The sequence below is a fragment of the Vigna radiata genome, chromosome 3, assembly GCF_000741045.1.
Source record: "Vigna radiata var. radiata cultivar VC1973A chromosome 3, Vradiata_ver6, whole genome shotgun sequence".
Classification (NCBI taxonomy): domain Eukaryota; kingdom Viridiplantae; phylum Streptophyta; class Magnoliopsida; order Fabales; family Fabaceae; genus Vigna; species Vigna radiata.
The window spans coordinates 139,115-157,423 of NC_028353.1; the positions used below are offsets into that span (position 1 = coordinate 139,115).

The 18,309-nt window shown below is 31.2% G+C and overlaps 3 protein-coding genes across 3 annotated transcripts; all 3 read right to left on the reverse strand.

Annotated features, from left to right (window-relative positions):
* Nucleotides 1-2,748: 2,748 nt before the first annotated feature.
* LOC106757290 lies at nt 2,749-4,809 on the reverse strand. Its single transcript, XM_014639927.2, has 2 exons — nt 4,453-4,809; nt 2,749-3,456 (listed from the first exon to the last, which is right to left on the reverse strand). The coding sequence occupies exon 2, from the start codon at nt 3,403-3,405 to the stop codon at nt 2,995-2,997; it is 411 nt and encodes a 136-aa protein (XP_014495413.1). The 5' UTR covers nt 3,406-3,456; nt 4,453-4,809; the 3' UTR covers nt 2,749-2,994.
* Nucleotides 4,810-9,017: 4,208 nt separating this feature from the next.
* Nucleotides 9,018-12,019, reverse strand: LOC106756848 (transcription termination factor MTEF18, mitochondrial). Its single transcript, XM_014639453.2, has one exon. It carries the CDS (start codon nt 11,938-11,940, stop codon nt 10,282-10,284), a length of 1,659 nt encoding a protein of 552 aa, XP_014494939.1. The 5' UTR covers nt 11,941-12,019; the 3' UTR covers nt 9,018-10,281.
* A 1,996-nt stretch (nt 12,020-14,015) lies between these two features.
* On the reverse strand, nt 14,016-18,169 carry LOC106757114 (UBP1-associated protein 2C). The gene is made up of 6 exons (XM_014639701.2): nt 17,984-18,169; nt 16,790-16,910; nt 16,421-16,564; nt 15,696-15,892; nt 15,090-15,165; nt 14,016-14,542 (listed from the first exon to the last, which is right to left on the reverse strand). The coding sequence occupies exons 1-6, from the start codon at nt 18,106-18,108 to the stop codon at nt 14,195-14,197; spliced, it is 1,011 nt and encodes a 336-aa protein (XP_014495187.1). The 5' UTR covers nt 18,109-18,169; the 3' UTR covers nt 14,016-14,194.
* Between the last annotated feature and the right edge of the window lie 140 nt (nt 18,170-18,309).

Genomic DNA, 18,309 nt, shown 5'->3' on the forward strand with positions numbered 1-18,309 from the left:
AAAAACACTTAAAATCAACCGTTATCAAGGTTGTAGGTTTAATTTTTCTCCCTAACATTTAGAAGTTATAAGATTAGTTTTAGGTTTGGAAGAGAGTGTGAGAGAGGTTCTGATTCAACTTCTCTTACTAACAAAATGCTAACCGCTAACATTTTTCATTAAAAAAAATACAAAATTATTTGAATAAGCTAATTTAAAAGTTTATAATACGTTAATTCGTCTAAACTACTGAATATATATTTAAATTATCTCATAAAATTCTTTATTATCGAAATTCCTAATTTTCAAGAAGAAATTAAAAGATAAAAATTATTCTATATACTAGTAGAAATATCATGACGAGATAGTATATAATAAACTAAATTTGACGTTATTATTATTATCATGATTAATCATGATGAAACTTGTAGAAAAGGTTCTGTGATGAAATGAGAATGGATTGAAATGGAGTATTATTATTGTGATAAATTGAGTTAGAATTGTTTTATTATAATATCACTGTTTTTATATAATTTATCTTATACTTATTATTTGAATGACAACGTATTATAATTGAACTGTATATATGAACCTATATGGACGCACGATGCCCGTGCTAGAGTAATATCTAAGACAATACAAAGAGATAATTTTGGTTATCTTTTGAAAAGAAAAATAAAAGAATATATATATATATATATATATATATATATATATAATTATTTTAGCAACAAAATTTTCTTATCGAATCTAAGTTAACATTAAATTTCAAAATATGTTAAGATAAAAAAAATTAATTGAGTAAATTTTTAACTGTATACTTAGCTTCAGAATACAATCTATATCTTCATTTCAAAATTCAAAATTATCAACTTAATCTGTACTTGGTAAAATAGTGTAATTTTTTTAAAGATTTAAGATAAACTTTTTTTACAAATTTCTAAGACCAAATCTAAATTAGCCTCAAATTTCAAAGTAAAAAATATAATTAATACAAAAATGCAACAGTATTTAAATTATTTAATTTTTATTTTTTTTATTTTTTTATTTTGTCTGGATAATCCACAAATGATAACGTGGTTAACCCACAAATAACACTTCGTACGAGATTTCCTAATACGTTAATTTGTCTATTATCACTCAGAATAAAGGAATAAATTTAATATTAAACTTGTTATTGATTTTTATATTATTTTAGGTACATTATTTTATATTTAAAGTTTTTTATTTAATTAATTAAATGAATAAGATATAAGTATATATTTAACTTAAGCGTACAATATATTCCCAATCACGAACTATTTCAACTAATTTGAGGATAAAATTAATAAGTTAGTCTATTATTATGTACCAATATAGTTTGAAGTATATATATATATATATATATATATATATATATATATATATATATATATATATATATATATATATATATTATGCAGCACTATATTAATTTTCTTTTACTACATATATAATTGTAAACATAAACCACACGAATTGAATCGACTCGTAAGTACGAAAGAGTCCAGTGTCAGATTAAATAAATATATCAGGATTTATTATGCTTATTCATTAGATAAAACAATTTAAGAATTTTTGAAAGTTTATTCAACAAAATAAAAACATTACATCGGTACAATAATTTTTTAACGTAGTAAATCAACATATAATAAGTGAATATAAATAATAAAACTTATAATTGCATTTAGAGGCCTTTTACGTTTATATTTAAACACAAGTTTTTGGCTAGAATTTTGAAGAGATTAAATTAGCCTTAAAAGAGTTTTATAAGTAGATGAAGATTAAACCAGAGGTTTAGGAAATAAAAGTCAAACAACTATTTAAGATTTAAAAAAGAAAAATTGACTTTACATAAACATGTATTCAATCCCAATGTAGCTTTTAGTAGGAATTTTAATCATGTTAATTAAAAATGCATATCTCATTTTCACCATAGATCTTGATCCCCACCTCCAGCAATCCATTAATCAAATAAGATAGGTGGGTCTACACATTTCAAGATTTTGACTTGAACTTGACTTATTTAATTATCTTTAAGACTTTATTAAACCCTAATTCAACTCAAACACTTATTTAGAAGGTCCTAAATATATCAACAAAGCATAGTATTATAAAGGTTAATGAATTTATGTTATTTATATTCAAATAGATAAATTCAGTTTAATTAAAACCATTTTACTTGTATAAGGGATTGTGAAATTATAGTTATTGGGCTGAAAGAATCTTCTAAGTCTAGCTAGCAAAAGAGAGAAAAAGAAAAAAGACAAGATGAAACACTAGCTTAGGCCTTGTTTGGGGACTCCCTATATATCAACATCATCAGGCTTTTCTCAGCTTTACTCCTGATCGATCACAATCATCACATGTACCCATTCTCCAACAGGAACATTTATCTATGCCTTTTCTTTTCTTCCTTTCTTATGCTTTAATCTTCCTATTTCCTCTCATTGTCTACTATAAATGCATGTTGCTAGACATACCTATGCTTCTTTCTCCTTTCAAACTAAAATAACACTAAAAAGGCCAATGTGTGATCATAACTAGTTGACCAGATGAACGTGTGAGGCTTGTTGAAAACTTTATGTTGAAAACTTCAATGAGCCTCATTCTTCACAAAAGTTATAGATGGAACCATTCAACAAGATTACATTACTTGACATCACACACATACATGCTTGTGGAGGAAACAAAATGTATCTATCAACAAAAAAACTTATGTTAATTTCAAACAAGTGATGAAAAATAATATCTACAAAATTTCAGACTTTTTTCTTTTGGCAATAGTTTTATAGAAGACTAAAGGAGCACTGTCTGCTATGAATCATCAAAATTAAAATCAGAAATAGCATATGGAAGTTACAAAGAACAAAATGAGCAATAACAAGCAACCATAACAAGCCTTACACAATCAAACAAACCCTCTCTCTGGTGATAACAAAACTCCATCAACTCCAAGGGCTTTTTAGAACAGAACTTTCATGACAACCTTGCTGCTCACTTGCAATCTACCCCGGCCTCAGCAGCACGGCGAGGCTTGTTCTTACGCCGGCTCCCATTCTGCCGGAATCCGGTAGACTTTATTGAATCATCAGGGCCTGACTTTGCTAGGATGCCATTGTCGTCTTTCATGGGATCTATCTTTTCTTTAACCTGTGTAGATCTCTTCCTTTTCCTTTTATTTATTGTCATAGGTTGAGTTTTCAACTCATTCGTAGAGCCATTATTACCCTTAACATTCTCCTCATCTTTCTCTATAATTTCAGTTACTTCCACTTCTTCAATTTCATCAGTCAGTGGCTTCAGAGGTCTTCCTCTTCTTCTGTAAGCTGGGACTTTATCCTCTTCACTTCCAGGATCCTCAGCCATAACAGATTGCTTCTTCCCTTTTCCTCTGCCTCTACCCATAGCTAAAAGCCCTTGTTGGCAAAAATGAACTAAAATTTCTCTACCAAAATTCTGCGCAGATAAAACAATTATACTTCAAAGGCCAAACAAAGACCATATAACTGAAGCAAAACATGAGGTTTAAAAGATGATAGTTAAAACCGCACATCAATTCTGAGTGATTTGCTACTTGAAACCAATTCTTGATCACATACACTTTTGTGTTTTGAGTATCACTTGCTTGCATCAATTATTTGTTTATACTAAACCAAAAGTAACAAAGCCATGTTTGCAATTATAACTTCTCTTCAGTTTCTTTACTATTTAAGGATCAAATACAGAATGCATCAGTCAAAATTCTGTTGTGAGTCAAGATCAAGGCTTTAGGATACTATTTACATATGATCACTCATCACATGGAAAAGATCAAAAACTTAAACACCGTTCGGAAAACTCATTCCAGAGGATGAGTCCTGAAGTGAATAATCAGCAAAATAATATGCATAAACACTCGACTTGCACGATGCATCCCACTATTTCAGAAATTCTGAATAACCAATTTCAGAACTACCAACCGAAGGACCAAGTTATCTTAATTTTCACCAAAGAAAAACTACAAACGCATCAAACAGTGAAAACATTGCATCGCATTTGAAATCATTTTCCTTACCAACAAACTGAACCACACCGCGGATCACCTAATCGCAAACCGAACAAATGAAGCCATCCTCACTTTCAGGCAACAACTAAGAGAAACCCAGATATAACAAAACTCAATTTCAATGTAAACAGTGTAAAATATTTCAAAGTTTTTCAACTGCGATCTAGTTCAAGCTCATGCAAACAGACTTCATAAACTGCTCTGCTTCAAAACAACATGAAATCTAAAAGAAACAGGAATTCAAGGCACTTTCCCAGTTTATGAAAAGGATCAAAGCAAAAGAAGATAAACATCAGAATAGAAAAAAAGAAAGAAAGAACAAGAAAAAGAAAGCAATAACATTATAGATTTACACAGAATTGAGATTGATGAAGTAAGAGACAAAGAAAAAGAGAAATGAAGCTGACCTCCTATCTTGAATCAATTTTCCGCATAACAAAGACAACCCATTTCACAAAATCAGATAAGAAAAATCCAGAAAGAGGATAAACCCAGATGGGAGCAGCGGTTTTCTATGAATGGCTTGAAGGAAAGCATAAACTGAGAGGGAAAAAAGGTCAAAAATTTGATCTGGGTCAAAGAAAGTGAAGATACAGATCAGAGAAGTGATGTGATGATGAGCAATATTAGCTTAAAGACAGAAACTTGATGAGTGAAAAATGTAGAACTAGGTTAGAGAGAGAAAGAGAGAGAATGCAGTGAGCAAAGGAAGAAGTTAGAATGCAGAGAAAGAGCAGAAAATGAGTGGAATTAGGATGGAAAAATAGAAAATGGAAGATAGCAAGATAGAGTGCAAATTTTCTCTCTTTTTATTATTTTTAATTAATTACTTTAATCTCTAATAGTAATAAATACCTGTCAGAAATAATAATATTTTTTGAACTAGTATTCTGTATTAAGTTATTGTAACAATAACCAAATACTGCCATAAAAAGGTTAAAACCTCTTCTTCTATATTACAACTTTCTTTTTTCTTATGAATATGAATTTGAATTTTTTTTGGTCATTTTTTAAAAAGAAAAAAAAGCTTAAGAATAGATCAACTTAATTAAATTAAATAAAAATTACCAATATAACAGCGAATGACAGAATATTTATTATTATTAACATTTTATAACTAATATCTAGAGCAGTAAGATCTTTAACAAGGTAATTAAAATTATTATTAAGAAAATAATATTTTTGAGAATATAATTATTTAAAATATAAAATTACACATGAAACAAACGTTTTTTAATATGATAGAAATAAAAATGGAAGAATGTATTTGTTTTTTTCCTGTTCACTACCCAATTTATTTCCTCCCTCACTATCGAATTTTCCATTATGATTATTGAAGAATATGTGAATATTTATAATCATTATTATACAATTATTCTTTTACATGTATTTCAAAACGCCTTTTTGAGAAGAGATAAAGAAATACATTTTTATCATTTTATGATATATAAGAAGAGTAAATAATATATCTTTTCTAAGTCTATTATTACTGAATAAATTACAAGAAATAAATATATTTCAGCAAAAAATATTACAGTATTTAGGTAATTAAAATAGGAGTAATTGCGTCTACCAATGTCAATTATTTCAAGCTTTTTTAGAGTGGTTAAAGAACTTCAATGTGAAAGCAATTATTTAAAAAATATGAGTGTTTATTGGTTTTTGATATCCTTCTAGAAAAATAATAAAACAAATTTTTATAAATTAGAATTAGTTTATAAAGTAACTTGTACAAAAATTATTATAAAATTTCTTTAAATTTTTATTTTTAAAATTTATACATAAACTAATTTTAGTTTATAAAAAAAATATTTTTCAACATTTACTATTGAAAAACTCATTAAAAACATGTCATATAATTGCACATATAATGGAGTATGAACATTGTTATTTTATTCAACACTTTAATATTGTTTTTGTTGATATTAATTTGATAGGGGATAACTTTCTAGTTTTGTCTTCAAGTATTAACTTTTCTAAAAGACCATAGTTTCACATTCACCTATATTAGACATGATATTTAAAGACTGTGCTTTTAGAGTTTGACATTGATATTTTATTTGGTTGGACAATAGAGGAATGTCTAGTAATCTTATAATAAATTACTCTTTCATGCTATTATATTCTCCTATGCTCATAAAAATTATCATCATAAGACTATGTATCATGATAGAGAGTGATCACATTAAAATACAACATTCTCATTCATTTGTAACTTCAAAATATAAGATTCACTTTTTTTTTTTAGTATTTAATGAATTTAACTAAAAGATTAATCTTTTTAAAAGTAAGTTTATTGATTAAATTTTTTAATTGTATTTAGTTGGAAAGCAATTTTATTTTTTTATGTAAAATTTGTATTTTAAATTATTCTTTGATCTTCTTTTAAAGAATGGAAAAATATGATTGAAGATATATAAAATAATAAAGATTAATGATTTTATAATTTTTTAGTGTTCAAATTTTTTAAGATTAGAAAATAAAACTCATTTTGTACTTTTTTTTTATATGAATTTGGTTTAGTCTTAATATAACTAAGATGATAATAAATTATGACTTTTAAAAAAGTTAATTTCTAACATAATTATATATATATATATATATATATATATATATATATATATATATATATGGGTTTGCTAACTTGCGTACGTCTCTTTTTCAGTGGGTACATTTTAGCAATGTTTACCGGGTTTCAGTAGACAAAAATGTCCTTATATATCATGAATTCTAAATTTTAAGGTTAAGGATATTTTAATAATTTTCATTCTAAAAATAAAAAAAATTAAAAAAAAACCCCAAACCCTTATCCACCTCTCTCATTCTTCCCAAACCCTTATCCACATCTCTCATTCCTCTCAATACTTTCTCTTTCATCTCTTTTACTCCAACCTTTTCTCTATCATCTCTACTCTAGCTCCAATTGAAAAAAATCAGAAACACTTGTCTTATTTTAATCATTTTCATTCTCAAAACTAAAAAAAGAAACCTCAAACCCTTATTCGCCTCCTTCATTCCTCTCAACCTTTTTTCCTTCATCTCTCTCACTCAAACATTTTCTTTGTCATCTCTGCACTAGTCCCAACTAAAAAAACACTCATTATTAAACGATTTACTTTTGTAAAGAGTTGAGTCATTGACATATTCACAACTTCCACCAAGACTTATGAGCATCATTCCTTTACATTATGAGACTACTATATATAACATTGCTTCGTGACAATTTAATTTTTTTGGCAGAAATTCATTAACTTGTTTTCCTTTACTAAAGAAAAAACAAATCAAAATACAATAAATTTCTCAACGATAAAATCAAACAATAAAAATTCTAAATCTTGAAATTTTATTTAAAATTATATAAAGAAAAAATTAGGTGCTTTAATTTTTTATTTATGTAAATATCTTTTTTTTTCTAACCATTTTATTTAATAATGAGTGTTTTTTTAGTTGAAGCTAATACAGAGATGACAGAAAAAATGTTTGAGTGAGAGAGATGAAAGAGAAAGGGTTGAGAGGAACGAAGGAGGTGAGTAAGGGTTTGGGATTTCTTTTTTTAGTTTTGAGAATGAAAATTATTAAAAGAGCTAGAGTAGAGATGACAGAGAAAAGGTTTGAGTGAAAGAAATGAAAGATAAATGGTTGAGAGGGAGGAATGAGAGAGTGGGTAAGGATTTGGGGAGTTTTTTTTTTTATTTTTTTTAATTTTGAGAATGAAAATTATTAAAATACCTTTAACCTTAAAACTTAGAATTCATTATATAAGGATATTTTTGTCTACTAAAACCTGATACACATTGCTAAAATGTACCAACTGAAAAATAGACGCAAGTTTATATATATATATATATATATATATATATATATATATATATATATATATATATATATATATATATATATATAAATGTAAATTACATTGATTGTATTGGTTTAACACAAGCACTTCACGTTTAGACCAATTGAGGGCATTTAAGCATTGCTCCTTATTAAATATTAACTACATTAATAATGTTTCTTTACAATATTTAGAAGTTAATTATAAGACATAGCAACTACTAGCAACATTATAATAAGTCATTAAGATTGACAATTTTTAATTCAATTTAAAGTAGTTATTATGAATATCTTTATATATTATTAATTTGCCATGTGTCAAATATTTATTCTGGCTCACATATACGTATCTGATGAGCTCTGTATTTTACACATATTATCATTATAACGCCTAAATTATAATTTGTAGTATCATTATAATATGGACATCCACTAAAAGGAATTATATTTTTGGAATTTCTACTTTGTTGGTTAAACTTCGCTTTCATTTTCTTATACCTTTCAAATCATATTCAACCATCACTACATTCACTTTTAGCATTTGCATACCAAAAAAATGCATGCTCACACATCATGATCGATCATCATTTTGGTAACATATATTTAAATTAGGTAAGTTTTAAAAATAAATAAAAATATTGATTAATGTTAAAAAAAAAATCGTATCATGGCTTTTAAAATATTAGCATACCTTAAATATTATTATAAAGCCTTTATAATAAAATAAAATAAATTCATTTGAATAAATTTACATTTCTTTTAGTTCAGATCCAGTATGCCTCAGATTTTGAAACTTAATCAACACCAATTTTATAAAAAAAATGACCTTATAAACTCATTTTAAATAAAATATAGACTAAATTGAATAAAAAAAAGTAAAGAGTAACATTAAATAAAACCCTTAAATATTGAGGAGAAAAACCTTTAAACCCAACAAAATTTTCGTCAAGTTTGTAGGATACTACATAATGTAACAAAAATAAAAAGTTTTAATAAAATAAAAATGTATAATATTACATATAAAATATTTAATATTTACTATATTATTCTATGAATAACTAAAATGATCAATAAAAGAAAATAAAATATATTAAATACTATTTAACATCTACTCAAAATCAAATCCAAAATGATAAATGCAACATGGTAGTTGGGTCCGCCATAGGGCTATTGTCCCTTTGTAATGATGCCATTTAACGAGTTCCTACTTCAGTCCAAGCTTTAATCATCTAATGAAAGGACAATTCAAATTAGACACTGTATTTGCTCAAAAAAGTGTAGAATTGAAAACCTAGAATTCAATGGCCAATTGAAGGGAGCCACCTAAAATAGGATTCTAAAGTTAGGATTGAACGGTGGTTAGTTAAAAGTAGTTTGGTTGCTTTAAAGTTTGTATTTAAATACTAGACTTTTGCCCCGGCAAGAAAGGCAGAAATTCCAACTAATCAGTGTGGAGGAAACAAGCCACTAATAGTTCAAGATCACTTGTTTCCTTAATTTCTGATTTTCAAAACATAACAATTGGCTCTGCGCCAAATATCCAAAGATTACACTATTCATCATTAAGAAGGTTCATATTCTTTCTAAGTTGCTACGCTTAGTGTTTGAAGGTTCTAAATAATTTTGGTTGCCTCTAATATGGTGTACTAATTCAGCATAGTTGAAGAGGGACAACATTCTATCAGATGCAATGTGGGTTTTCTAAAACTCCTACACATCGTTTACCTGCTACTTATATAAAAACTTGCAGTGTCTGATTTCAGAAGCATACTGTTACATAATGCCAAGCTGCGGTGAGCATATGTTTGTTCCTCTTAATAATTTATTTGGCTGGAAACATAATCATATCAACAAATTTATTCAACCCAGCAAACCTGGTCATCTAATTTTCAATTGTGAAATACAGCTTCTCATCCTCAACAGCTCCACTGCTGGTGTGGTTCATCCTTGAGGAACAGATGTAATCAGACCATAAATTAAACCCTAGTGATCTGCAATGTAACTGGGGTAAGAAGGTGATATTGACAATATATGTTCTGTCTAGCCAACGTTCTTTCCATCTACAAGAAGTGTGATAAATATCAGCAATCCTCAAGATGTTAGCTCATGAAAACCTGCATACATTAGTCGTCCTCTGTGACATATCTGATATTCAATTGGCTATCTGCAATGCGCACACCAAGTTTACCAATTCCAGAATAAAACTTGCAGTTCAATCATCCTTAAAATATGGTGAAAACAGGGGATGCACAATCATCTGAAGCAGAACCACAACCAGATTGAAAGATAAGTCCATCATTATCCACATCAGAAGCAATTAATCTCTGCGAAAGACTGGATATATTATCTCTTGTTTGCTTTCATCAAATAATACAATCGAAGTGGAGGATTTCTTCAAACAACTAAGCCATAGAAGAAATCTGTGCCTTTAAATCCCGCCAAACTTGAAGGCCAGAGGGATGGCGATTCACGTACATCTTCTCAAACGCTTTATCAGAGCATGCAATTATAGTGCTCAAAGCAAGCCCTGCTTCTGCAGCTCCATGCGTTTTTAGCCAATTATACATTGAAAACCTCAGCTTAACCCTTTTAGCCGAATAGGAAAGGAAGGAAGGAAAACTAGCCAAATCCGACATTGCATATCCTTCATTCACAAGAGACTCAATTTTCATGTTGATCCTATCAGTGGTCTGACTAAGAATCCGCGGGGACTCTCGAATCATCTTACAGACAACCTCATAATCCAACCCAGCATTAACAATAAACTCAAGTCTCTCCTGGAGCTCAGCTCCCCTACCCCTGAACAACTTAATCGACTCATTCATTGCTTTGGAGTTCTCTTCATAACCCAAGCTCAGCATGAACTCCTTCTTCAGCGCCCTGGATTCAAACTCCAAATACGAGTTAACCAGAGGCTCAATCCTCCTTCCCAAAGCCCAGCGCTTCATTATTAGAGGGTCATCCTTCACAACTCTACACAGTCGCTTCTTTCCAACATTCAAGTTAGTGAGTAAAGTAATCGTTCTCTTTATGGTGAAGGAACCCAACACCAAGCAGTGAGACTGCAAAATCCTCCCAATCTCCGAAGCCTCCATCTCAATCTCTGTCAAGAACAGAAAACACAACCTCAAATTCGACAAAAATTTCCCAACCCGAATCTCCGGAAACTCCTGCAGCATGATACAAACCCGGTTTACACACAATCCAAATTTCAACAAAAAGCCAATCAAGAATAACACACGACCTCCAGATTCCTCAAAAATCAATCCTGGACTACGAGTGATTAAACCACCGAATTGTTTTTCATTGAAATCCCTAGAAAGCAAAGTCAAAACATGAAACACCAACCTCCAATTACAACAACCCTTGTTAATCAACAAATGCTCACCAATCCAATCACAATCCTTTCCAATAACACTCTTCAACATCTCCACAACCTTAACAAAATCAAAATCAACACCCCCAACCAAAATGCAGGGGTTGGAAGCAACCACATTGATCAAAGTCTTCCGAGAAACACCGAGCTTTTCGTACTCCTGAAGCTTCGAGATCAAGATCCCGGGTTTATACCGAAAAACCTGAGGTACGAGTTTGAAAACCCTCCCCATCTTGGTGCGGGGTACCCCGAAGTTGCAGAGAGCCTGGTGATTCTCCATGAGCAGAACGTCGTCGTTTAGGTAAATCATATGAGGCGGGAGAAGGGGGGCGTACTCGGAAGGGGAGAGACCCGCGCTCTCGAAGAAGGGCTCGAACTCGTTGATGGGGTGGTAGCGGAGGTAGCGCGAGATGCAGCGCTTGGTATTCACGTGCGGCGTGTGCGAGTGGGTTTTGGCGAGGAGGTCCTGGATGAAGGAGGGCGAGTTTCTGCACATGTTGTCGGCGTCTAAGAAGTTAAGGCTGCGCGTGGAGTGGAGGTACTCGAGCAATGCGGCTTGGGCTTCTTTTATGGTGGCTTTTCCGGCGAATTTGGTAGCGGATTTCGTGCTCTGAAGTCTAGGGTTTTGGCAGGGTTTAAGAAGGAAGAAGGAGCACTGAGCGTGGAGTTTTCGAAAGGAGAACATCGTGGGTACGGCGTCGTTTCGAAGGGGTGATGATTGAGAAACGTGGAGAGTGAAGTTAGATGGAAGAGAAGACACATCTTTGGGTCAACGGCGCAGCCTAGGGCGAACCCACTGCCATGTTCGTGCGAAGCCACGCAAAAGCCCACAGTTAACTATGTCCCAACTCATGTTCCGGCGGAGATGGGTTAGTTATAAATATTTTTACACCCTCAATTTCTTATACTCTTCTTTTCATGCTATGCTACTAATAAAATTCAAAAAATAATTGTGACACTGTAAGTTGCTTTATCATTATAATTAAAAAAATACAATTTTATATAACCGATTTTTCTTCTCATTTTTATTTTAAATTATTCCAACTTTTATAAATAAAATTAATTTTAGTATTTGATATTAGTTTTGATTTAATTTTAAATCTAGTGGTCATTTTACTTAAGATTTTTATATTTATTAATTGATTTTTTTATTTAATTATTTTATCAACGATGACGTCATATTACTTCGTCTCTAAATTATTCAAAAGTATCCATCTTTTCCAAAGGTCTTTTTATGAAGTCATGCTGTGCTTTGAGTTCAATGGATAATTTCTCTGAATGAAAATACCAAATTGTAACCTATCTTACTAGTTTAGTTTCTTCCATAAAAATAAGAAAAAAAGTGACAATTCTCCTTCTTTTATTCAATGCAACTATTGATATATATATATATATATATATATATATATATATATGTTTGCTAATTTATACATTTTAGCAAAGTTTACCATCCTTTGTGTTACAATAATATCCCTATTAAAAAAACAATTTTAAATTCAGAATATTTTAATAATTTTAAATTTTAATTTAAAATAAAAAAATAAAATAGACAGTTGTTTTTTAAAATAAAAAATAAATAAAAGATAGTTGTTAAAATGTATAAGAAAAGTTATTAGTTTTTATTATATATTTTTTAAAAGGTAATTATTTTTTTAAATAAAAAATAAAATAAAAGGTAGTTATTTTTTAATGGGTTCTATAAACCCTAAACCTCCTAAACCATTATATTTTTTAAAAGTAATTTTTTAAAATAAAAAGTAATTGTTTTTTAAAATTAAAAATAAAATAAAAACTAATAATTTCTAACCAATCAGAATTTTTAGTAACTATCTTTTATTTTTTATTTTAAATTAAATTTTAAAATTGTTAAAATATCTTTAAATTTAAAAGTTAGTCTTCTTATAACGTAAAATTTAATATACTTTGTAGAACTGAAAAACCAAATTTATTAAAGATCCTAATAACTAACTAAGCCTTTGTTTGATCCCACGTTTGTAGCACTAGAAGAGGATGATTTTCACATTCCAACAATTTTGAGAGAGAAAAAAAAACCCAACGAAATATTACTTTTATTTCTTTTTTCCAATATCTACAACAAAATATGCTGTCATAAAATTATTAATATTATCGTTAAAATTAAATATAATGATAATAATAAGATTAATTTGATTATTTTATGATTTTGTTATAAATAAAACCATTTATTTTTTTCCTTAATATAAACATTAATACATTTTACTTAATTTTCTGTTATGTGCTCATGTGTAGCTCTCCTGATCATAATTTACAAATGAAAATATCAGAATTAAAAATCTGTGAGTTTTACGACACTTTTCTTTTCGGTTCGATTGAAAGAAAAGACGAAAGAATTTTATTTTTTCAATTCTTTCAATTCAAAGAAAAGACGAAAGAATTTTATTTTTTTCAATTCTTTCAATTCAGGATTTGTCACTAGTATTTTTAAAATTTTAATTTTTTACTACACAATGTATAAATAATTTCCATGTCTATTTTCTATCCTCCGTGTCTGAATATTTTCATTAAAGTTCAAAAACAAGGACTGGTGGACATCCCTGCAACAGCGACCATGTGGTCTGATTCATGAACAAATGAAAATTTTATAAATGTAAGCCGTCCACCCAGGCTAAATAAACCACACTCAAAAGTAGCGAATTCAAAGGTAACTTAAATGCAAAAACAAAAAAATGTTGCTCCCGTTCAAGATATTCAGAAAAAATAGATATAAAAAAATTCTAATGGTAATAAATAAGAATGCCAAAAATCAACTAGATGAAAAGCTGTAAAGAGAGGATGCAGAGGTTCATTAACAGGTGATGTGATGACTTATGATATGAGAGGTAACTAATAGCTAAAATGATTTGAAAAGAAAAGCAAAGAGAGGGAGTGTCAAAATCATCATCAGATTCAGTTAAATACATTCATTGCTTGGGATAGTAATAAGGGTAGTTGTTCATTCCTACAGGTTGGGTAGGCGGAAACCCATGTTGGTCTTTCTTTGCAGAAAGAGGAGGGTAAGGAATCTGCCCTTGTGTTGGATAAGGAGAAGGTACAGTGTGAGGGTTTGGATAAGGAGATGCTGAATACGGTGCAACAGTCTGGGGGTAACTGTAATTTATAGGGTGGCCAGAGCTTACATGACCTTTACCAGGCTGCATATAGCCTGTGGTCATAGGTAAGCCAGCCATTGGAACCACTCCAGAGGGAAATGGCGGCTGCCCAGTTTTTCCTTTGTTGGAATCAGCATATTTTACAATTATATTCCTTCCCTGCAATCAAAACAACTAACGTGTCATAACTTCCAAAATTTATACAGCTTCAATATGAATTGCAATTTCCATTTCAGGAAATAACAACTGCCCGCAATCAAAACACATGATATCTAAAAAATATGTTAATTTGATCCTAAAAGTTATTGATTCTGTTACTTGTAAATTAATATTATAGACATAATAATTTTTTAGTGTCACATGCTATCATCCTTGCAAATATCAACATTCTTAGTTTAAGCTCAACAGAGTTACTATCAAGGTTGAGAATCAAAAACACCAAAATATTTTAAGAGAAACCAATTTCAATACGGGTAAATTTTGGAAATATAAAAATTTATTTAACCCTATAATCTAACATGCAGCCTAAAAGTGTGTAAACCACCATATTTTATTACTTTTCCTTTACCGTATAATTAAGATGCCTTTTCCAATGATCTTCCATTTCTTATTGTCACATCCAAGACATTTTTAAGCACAGAAATAAACAGGTCCCACTCTAACAGCTAACCTCGGACTTGATATAAAATATGAAGCGTTTGCTTACCCCAAGAGTCTTTTCAAGATCATCTATGGCCTTCTTGGCAGCTTCTGCTGTCTTGTACGTGACAAAGCCAAAGCCACTAAAGTTGGAAATAAAACAATAATAACACGTTACGGTAAGAAAACAACTCAGAATTACCGATACATAGATGAAATAGGTTGTTAAACATGATTTTTTGAAGTTGATAATTCAGAGAACAAAATTTTGGAACTTCAATTGAGACTTCGACAGAACAAATCGGTACAACAATAGACATATGGAATTGATAATTTGAGAGAACATACAATTAAAATATAGTTTTTGCCCTATGTGACTGTTGCAAATATATAGACAGAGCTCTTATATGACCGTTGCTATATATAAACCATTTTCTTTAAAAGAAAAATAATCAAAGCCACCATTCCTGGCAACCCGTTTCTGGGCTGCTACAGTGAGCACAAATAGATTTTTTCAAAAGCAACACTGGATGCTCTCCACCAGTGAATACATACTTAAGTGGGCTGGGGTAACAAATTAACAATTATCTTTCTCAGGCATTCGAGCTTCTCTCATGGAAATTAAAAAAGATTATAAAGTTTGTATCCCAGTAATACATGTTGCTACTTTTACCGTGATTCATTTGTATCCCTGTCGTATGCAACTGAACCTTCTTCTATTTCACCATGCCTTGCAAAATAGTTGAGCAGCATTTCACTTGTGATTTCTGGTGATAAGCTTCCTATATAAAGCTTCCTTAGGGAAACATCAGGAGCACTACTTGTTCCACTTAGACCCTCACAGGCTAGATTACAGACGGCCAATCTTCCCTGAAAACACAAATTTCCACAACCAATCAGGGAAATGTCGGAATGACAGCTGCAGACAGTTCCACACATATTAATGGTTTTTCATTTTTGGGGGGTTTAGGAAGGACAGCATCTACACAACTAAACTACTAAAATCTATAAGAATAAAGAAAATACAAATCACAAATAACCTTCCTGTGTACTTTGGACCTTAAGACCCAAGGTTTAAGAAATGTCACTAGGCCTGAATGTTTCTCAACAGTGTAAGGTAGGTAAACGTAAATTGGATTCTGTAACATGAGACAGTATTGAGAAAAGTGCACAAACCCTGATTACAGGTTGTTTGCTACCAGAAAATAAGCCCCCTCAACAAATAATCACATACAAAATAATCTTCCTGATACATTTCATAGTTTGGGTGTATTGGGATTGGCAAGTTAAGAGATTCAAAGAGGCAAACTCAGATACCATGATGTTTCTAAAGCAAAACTGCAAATTCAAGTATATAAGAGATAAAAATCCAAAGCAATAAAGTGCGGCAAAGCTTACATCAATTAACTTGCTAGAAGCTCTCAATGCTTGCTGAGTTGATTCCATATTTTTGAAAGTGATAAATCCATAGCCACGGGACTTCCCTGTTACCTTATCATAGATCACAGCTCCTTCCTCAATTTCTCCATGCTCTTCAAATGCCTGGAAAAATAAGCAATGTATAAGAGAAAACATACAGAGAAGAAAGAATTTTTCATTTTTCATTTTTTTTAGCTCTCAAGGCTTGAGCCAGAGACAAGGTACATGGTGGGAAATACAGGGACAAAAAATTGGAGCTCTAGAAAATAAATTTTGTTGGGCACATTCCATCTGACATGGAAGCAATCACATGCATGACACACTAAACACAATCACCAATGCACTCACAGCACGCAAAGTTTCTGAATTGGTATTCCATGCCAAGCCACGAACAAAAAGCTTTCGATGGGCAGGATCAGCACTTGCAATACTTTTTATTTCTTCTGCAATTGAAGGATATTGGGACCCTCTTTATGCCTCAACATGAAAACAAACACACATGCACACGGTCAATCACACAGCATACAAGTGGGAGCAATTTCTTTTGGCCCCTTTTTATGCAAAGCACACCAAGCAAGCAGAAGGTACCAACAATTCAAGGATGACAACTGTACATTGTATACACACACATGTAAAGCAATGCCCAAAAAAGGATTCTGTTCTGAGCAACTGAGGCAGAAAATTAATGCCTGCCTCAAAGTAGAAAAAAATATTTTCACCAAGCATTTATTGATTTTATTTTAATGTTTTAGGTACAGATAGCCGATTTTTGTTTCATCTAGTCATAATTATAATAATGCTAAATTTGTCAATTAACAACCATGATGCCCACACCAGTAACTAGTAAGGACACTGCCTTGTGTCCTGGACGCATAAGGTTCAAATCCACAAACAAACTCTCCCCTTGCAAGGATAATGCCATATACTTCTTTCCTCCCCCAATCCCACTATATGATGGGTCACCCTTCTAGAACTGTGACAACAAAGTGCACTGGGACTGGGTCAGCACTAAGTCATCAACTACAGCCTAGATTGTATGCCAAACACCACCTTTCGTCCCCACAAGAAGAAACAACTGGCAATGGGAGTGAGACAGCTTAATGGAATGCAAGAGGGAGGAAATTGTCATGGTTGTCCATATTTCAATCTGTACTTAGAAAAAGGGACAAAAATTAAGGTTGAAATTACTAAAGAAATAACACCCGTAACACTAATTACTAAAGAAATAACACCCGTAACACTAATCCCTAAAGACCCATGCTTCAACAATTTTAAGGCCAAATCCTACAAGTCCAAAATTTACCATATACTCACAAATCCAACAAGGTTAAAAAACTATATATTACAGTTCCCAAAGGACACTACTACAAGATACAAGTTCCACACGAGCCAATTAAAAATCAAAATACACAATTCAAGGAAAGAACTGCAATACCAACGGATAAAAGCGGAAAAGATAGCAAAAAAGCATGGAGAAACTGACGGAACAAGAAAGAAGAAGTTGAAGAAGGAAAGAAGTGAAATGGAGAATATGAAACTCACAGTTTAGCTAGAAGATCAACAAGCTGGGGTTTCGCAAGAGGTTCAATGAGGAAGCGAAGTTCTTCCTTGGAGGCAAAATCACCGTTTCCTGCTTCGTCCAGTTTTCTCTTCTTCAAATCTTCCATGTCTTCTTCTTCACCTTCTTCCCCTCAACACCTCCGAACCCAATGCATTAGGTCTTTAATTGGGCCTCTGTTATATATGCACCCTGGGCTTCTCTTATACATGCAGTACGGGCTTATCTTGCAAGAAACTCTAAGGCCCATGTTCGGCCCAGCCTCACCGTAAATAAATTTGGGGGGTTACTCCCTGTACCTCCCCAATTC